The 5,800-nt window shown below is 41.8% G+C and overlaps 1 protein-coding gene across 1 annotated transcript; it reads right to left on the bottom strand.

Annotated features, from left to right (window-relative positions):
- Positions 1 to 928: 928 nt before the first annotated feature.
- On the bottom strand, positions 929 to 4,402 carry p2ry1 (purinergic receptor P2Y1). The gene is made up of 2 exons (XM_085243620.1): positions 4,078 to 4,402; positions 929 to 3,837 (listed from the first exon to the last, which is right to left on the bottom strand). Exon 2 carries the CDS (start codon positions 3,806 to 3,808, stop codon positions 2,747 to 2,749), a length of 1,062 nt encoding a protein of 353 aa, XP_085099746.1. The 5' UTR covers positions 3,809 to 3,837; positions 4,078 to 4,402; the 3' UTR covers positions 929 to 2,746.
- Between the last annotated feature and the right edge of the window lie 1,398 nt (positions 4,403 to 5,800).

The following is a 5,800-nucleotide window of genomic DNA, read 5'->3' as shown; positions in this document are numbered from 1 at the left end:
GCAACTGCTCCATGTTCTGCACAAACAAACAGTTTCATGCTTGTAAAAAGCACTTGAAGCTTTCCAGAGCACTTAAATCGTCCCAGAAGTGCAGTGTTTTCTATAAGGTTTTGTGCACGTGTCTTGTAATATGTTACTATTCAATATCATGAGGCTTTTTTAGAGTTCACTGATAACACAGAAAAAATTGGAAACTTATGTAAACAGAAGTTCATATTGCCTTGTGGTTATTACAGCACTGTCACATGACGTGAATGCAGCCACTACAATTTGTAACCTAACCACAGCCTTCTCCTGATTGTTTGTATCACAGGACCACACACTGACATTTTGATTGCATTTGTTGTTTTGCGGTTAGGGATAGTTTTTGGCTAAAGCGGACAGTGCCCCCTGTGATGGATATGGATCCTGTGCCAGGTCCCACTGTAAATCTGTGGAACAAAGTTGTGTGTTTTTGTTTGGCTGTCTTGACTGTGATTACTCTGTGGGCCCTGTACCACCAACAGGGTTCTCTAGAAAAACAAACACAAATTTTCTTTCTCCGCAACTCCCATTACTCTTTACACTTGATTCTTCCTTCTGTTGTCCTCCGTCTTCCCAACAATTATTCAACTAACATTCTGCCTCAGGGTAGTAAAGTAAAGAAAAGGTTATTTTTTTTCTGATTCTAAATTCAGAAACAAGAGAGGAAGATGTTGGAGAAAAAAGGTGAAAGGTGGCTAAGATGGGAGGGAAGAAGCACTGGCAAGCATCCCAACTGTTTGCAAGTCAAGATTTGACGCCCATGCGCAAAAGCACTGATGTTGGCAAGATATCCTGCTTTGGCTGAATTTAACCTTCCTTCCATGTGCATGCAAACAGTAGCTGCTTTTGAAAATTAAAACACCACTACCTAACAAACCAAAATAAAGGCAACAACAGCCACTCACTGGAATAAGGTCTTCATTGCCTTCAGGCTGTCTCATACAGACACACGCACAAACAGCGAATACATACACACACACATTTGCAAAGGCCAGATATGCAGTTTGCACCTCAAAGCCAGGAAATCAAAAGCCGTTTGTATTCACGGGCGCTGTGTGGAGGAAGAGGGTTGGTTGCTTTCCTGTGCCCGCAACACTGCACCGCCGCCGGGTCCTGGCGACAGCTTCACACCCCTGTCTGCTTCAATGGGTCTGTGGCATTGTGACGGACACAAAGGAAGTCTTAGGATAAGCCAGGAGGAAAAGGTGCCACTCTTTATTCCTGACTCGTCCCCTCATTTCCTCCTAGCTGTGCTAAAAGAGAAAGTCAAGAGCAGTGATGAAAACAAGGGGGAGCAGCGAGAACAGAGCTCTGCACGAATGTCTCCAAAACAAGTGGCGTTTGTTCTCTCACACCTCTGCGAACATTTAAGCGAGGGTGCATGCAGCTGGTACAAACATGGTGAAATTATACAAGTGCTTATAAATTGTCGACTGTAAATACAAAGATGTACTGACACAGATATGTGTGGCCCCGTATCTCCTGTATAACTAATTTACTTCCTTCCTTGACACTTATAAATGACCACATTACAGATTTACAAAGGAAGTGCAGACAGCAAACATTTACACAGACCAGGGTAAAATATATACCGATAATTTCTCCAGAATGTTTACAACAGATACACAACAGAAGTGATTATCTGCCAAAACTCGGACACAGTGCACCAGTTACTTTGAGGTATCTCATACAAAAAAATCTTCAATATGCGGATTGAGTCACGAAGCAGGTTATAAAGTATGTGCGTTTATGCGTTTAGATCATTTAAAAGCTGATAGTCTTTATTTTGTAATATACACTCGAGTACTCAGAACCTGTTCTGGTGATTCAGTCTGATGATACTGATAATGGATTTTGATAGTAGGCTCATGTATGAAGATCTGCACTAAAGATAGCGACAGTTAAAAACACAAAACTAATCTGGAACATCACAATATTCTGCATAGTCCACCTAAGAGAAACAAAGATATTATTTTTAGTATCATATACACAAAATACTGTCATTATTTTAGTAGGTAAAAGGAGTGAAAGCTTGCGGTAACAGAGCCGTTGGAGACCTTCACCTCGGAGCTGTCAGAATGAAAAAGTAGTTGACCACATTTCACACCCCTTCAGTAATGGATGTAGAAAGAAAGGAGGAGGGATAGATAGCCCTCTAAAGGGAGAGGTCCCAATTTTAGTGCATTACAATGTCTGTATGGCACATCCATGCAGCAATCTCAGGTTCAGTGCATTTAGTTTTTTCCTCTAAAGGAAAAAAAACATCATCCCATGTCCACTTCCTTAGGCACAAGCTCTTAGGTGTTCAATAGCTATTGATTATTAAACATCAGCTTGTGAATAGAAAATGTGCTTCTAAGTCCTATTTTTACTGAACAAATAAATGAACAGGTTTTTAGTGCCTGTAGGAAAACCTATTTCCCCGAGCCTGGTTCATCACAATGATTACTAATGATAAGAAAGAAGAGTGATTGCTCTACCATTTAAAGTACAATACAAGTACAGGACGATACAGTACAGTAGCTTATCAATATCAACAGGCTGCAAGCAAGCGATATTTATCACAGGGTTAAAATGACTATTTATCCTAGTTTTATAAACTGTTGTCCAATGAATTCTACATACAGTGTTCAGGCCACACACACTGCATTTATTTCTGCCAAGTCCAAAATGTTTTCTAAAGCTAAAAGAGATCCACAACCTGGTACACACAGGTATCTCATTACAGCCTCCGGCCCCCATTCTCCACATACTCAGTTAGGCTGTTAAGCGCTGCTTCATCACTCTTTGATTGAAGGACATTCTCTCCTTTCCTCGAAGTCTTTTTAGTGGCCCGTGACAGCTTCCTCCTGAAGGTGTCTCCAGCCAGGAAGTACAGAATAGGATCCACACAGCTATTGAGGCTGGCCAGACCCCGCGTCACCTGATAGGTGGCATAGACGCGGTTATTAAACTCACACATGTCAGGGGTTTGGAAGTACAGCCTGGCCCTCATGTTGAGGTTCTTCATCACATGGAAAGGCAGGTAGGAGACGGCAAAGACTGCAAGCACTATGATAACTAGGTGAATGGATTTCTGCCGCAGAGGCGCATTGTTCATCTCATTGCAGATTAATGCTTTGACAATCATGCCATAGCAGCAAAAAATGACAATAAATGGGATGCAGAACCCAAACACCGTCAAAGTCATACTGTAGATGAAATACCCCGGCAACTCGTCCACTGTGGTGGTGTCGTAACAAGTGGTTGCGTTACGCTTTAAGCCAGTCCGGGAATAGTAAAGGATGGGGGACATGCTGATAACAACCAAAACCCACACCAGTGCACTGGTAATAACTGCATTTTTCTTCTTCAGTCGACCCAGAGACTTGAGCGGGTGCACCACCCCAGTGTACCTGTGAACACTGATGCAGGTCAGAAACAGAATACTCCCATAAAGATTCACATGGAATATAAAGCGCTGCAGTCGGCACAGAACGTCCCCGAATATCCAGTCTGTTTTGTTGAAGTAGTAGAAGATGAGGAAAGGCAGTGAGAGGACGTAGCAAAAGTCAGCTAATGCCAGGTTGAACATGTAGACAGAGATGCTGCTCCAGGGTCTCATATGGCAAACAAACATCCAAATGGCCAAGCTGTTGCCCACCAGTCCAGTAATGAAAACTAGGATGTAAACAGTGGGCAGGTAATAGAACTGGAAACCTGTCTTGGTGAGGGAACATCCTCTTGTGTGGTTATGAAGCTCTGTCACATTCATTAGAGAGGTCAAGTTCAAGTCTGTGGTCATGGTGTCAGGGGCAGTGGAACGTCCTTTCACTGCATGAAAGCAAAAGACACATGAGTAAATATTTAGTATCAGTTGAACTAATCTGTTTTTCACACGCTATAGGCTGGCTGCTTTGTTTAAAGATGACCTACGCCTGAATTCAAATGCAGTTGTGCGCACACTTGGCATTCAATCGCTTAATTTAGCAGAATTCCTACAGTCCGACAACCACTTGTGACTGAACACACACGGAGCGAGCGGGGGAGTGACAGGCACATTACGGCACTCACCGTTGAGGCTGAGTTGTATTCCACATTCCTGAAGCCTTCACAGTTGGACAGATTTCAGTCAACACGCTGACGGGGCGTCACGAGCTGTCAGGTATTCCTTCCGTCTCCTTCCAGTAATGGAAATTGATTAAAAGTTGCGATTTCCTTCGGGCTGGCGCTGATACACTTTAAGGGAGTGGAAAATCTGCTGTCTGTTCGTCACGCGGGACGACGATTTCCCACAACAGCGGCAGTGGGACGCAACTGAGACAGCTGCAGGCTCTGGCATGAAGAGCAGAAAACAGGATCCGTAAAGAGAAAGGAGGCTCTTTACGCGCGAGAGGGGAGGTGCGCACACACAAAACCACCGCACGGTTCCCAAACGCATTTTCTGCTGCTCCCGCCTCCTCCTTAATCCGAAAGGCGTGCGACAATTCATTCTAAAGAAACATGCCTATAAATAATCGCCTTTGTTCACCTTTGTTAACAATTGATTGTTATGCTAGTTAAACTCACTTGCTTACAGTTGGAGTCCGTTTCAGTTGACGTCCCTGCTGTTAAAATATAACCTACGCAGATCTTAGATTTTATTTAGCTGTAGATTCGTCTAAGTCTAGACTCACAAAGCAAAAAGTTCCCTAAATAACAACACTGTTTTTCAATTTGACATCTAGTGGGAAATGTTAACTATAAGAAGATAAATCAAGGTGATTATCTATTCAAAATATTCCGAAAGTTATTATTGCTCGGCGGTAATCGAAGAAAAACAAATACTATTTAAGTGGGAAGTGGGCAGATTCCTCATTTACTATAGTGATTTGTCATATTTATGGGTTTGTCTTTGCAGCTCTTATTTTGCACGTTCCTGCACCATTACTGTCAAAGCTTAGACAAAATAAAGGCACTAAAAAATCTAATGTGTTTCGTATACATGGAGATCGATGATCAGTTCGTGTCTCCTGAAAAGCTGAGACAGACAGCTGGATGTGTGCAACATTGCCAAGGACAAACCAGACACTGGCAGAGACATGGAGAGGCTGGTGGAGAATAGTGAAGGCTGTGCAATGACGGAGCCAAAGGTTAAGTTAATTTAGCTGCGATGCCAAACATCTTAAAAATGGTGGAAAATGCAGCGAGCCAAGATTCAAACAATAATCTAATGGATGGTATTAATAAGACAGACAATAAATGGCCACCATTAACTTGGACGAAGATCTATCAGTGGATAAAAGATAAGGTAAAGTTCACCCCCCCCCCCCCCCCCCAAAAAAAAAACCCAAATAAAGAAAGAAATAAATTAATAAAATAAATAATAATAATAATACATTAATACACAATTACATATATTGAACTTAACAAAAATGCAAAAATGGACAAAAACAAATGGCAAAACTCCATCAAGGCAGCTCACTCCATGGGCAGTATTTACTTTCAGTATTGCATTTTGTATATATTCATTTTGTTTACTTTGTTGTTTTTAAAAATACTTTAATAAGTTTGTAGTTCTGTGAAATTACAGATTACCTTAACAGGAATAGGTAATGGAGGCTTGACAAGACTTTCTTTAAAGATATTTTGGGGTCAGGTTTAAAAAAGGCAAATGTGAATTGTAAAAGTGAGATCAGAGGTCAAAAGGAACATTACATTTTAATAAAATCTATAATATGGATAAATATATAGAGAGAGGGAGGGGCTCAGAGTAGAGCCGCTGCTGCTCCACATCGAAAGGAGCCAGCTGAGGTGG

The sequence above is a fragment of the Mchenga conophoros genome, linkage group LG14 (assembly GCF_057382185.1).
Source record: "Mchenga conophoros isolate Kocher_MC1m ecotype Shallow Benthic linkage group LG14, M_conophoros_male_GT1.1, whole genome shotgun sequence".
In the NCBI taxonomy this organism is placed as follows: Eukaryota; Metazoa; Chordata; class Actinopteri; order Cichliformes; family Cichlidae; genus Mchenga; species Mchenga conophoros.
This window is presented reverse-complemented; position numbering and strand designations above follow the sequence as displayed.

Excerpts from the sequence above, each read along its gene's own strand:
- p2ry1 (XM_085243620.1), bottom strand. The coding sequence starts at position 3,808 with ATGACCACAGACTTGAACTTGACCTCTCTAATGAATGTGACAGAGCTT.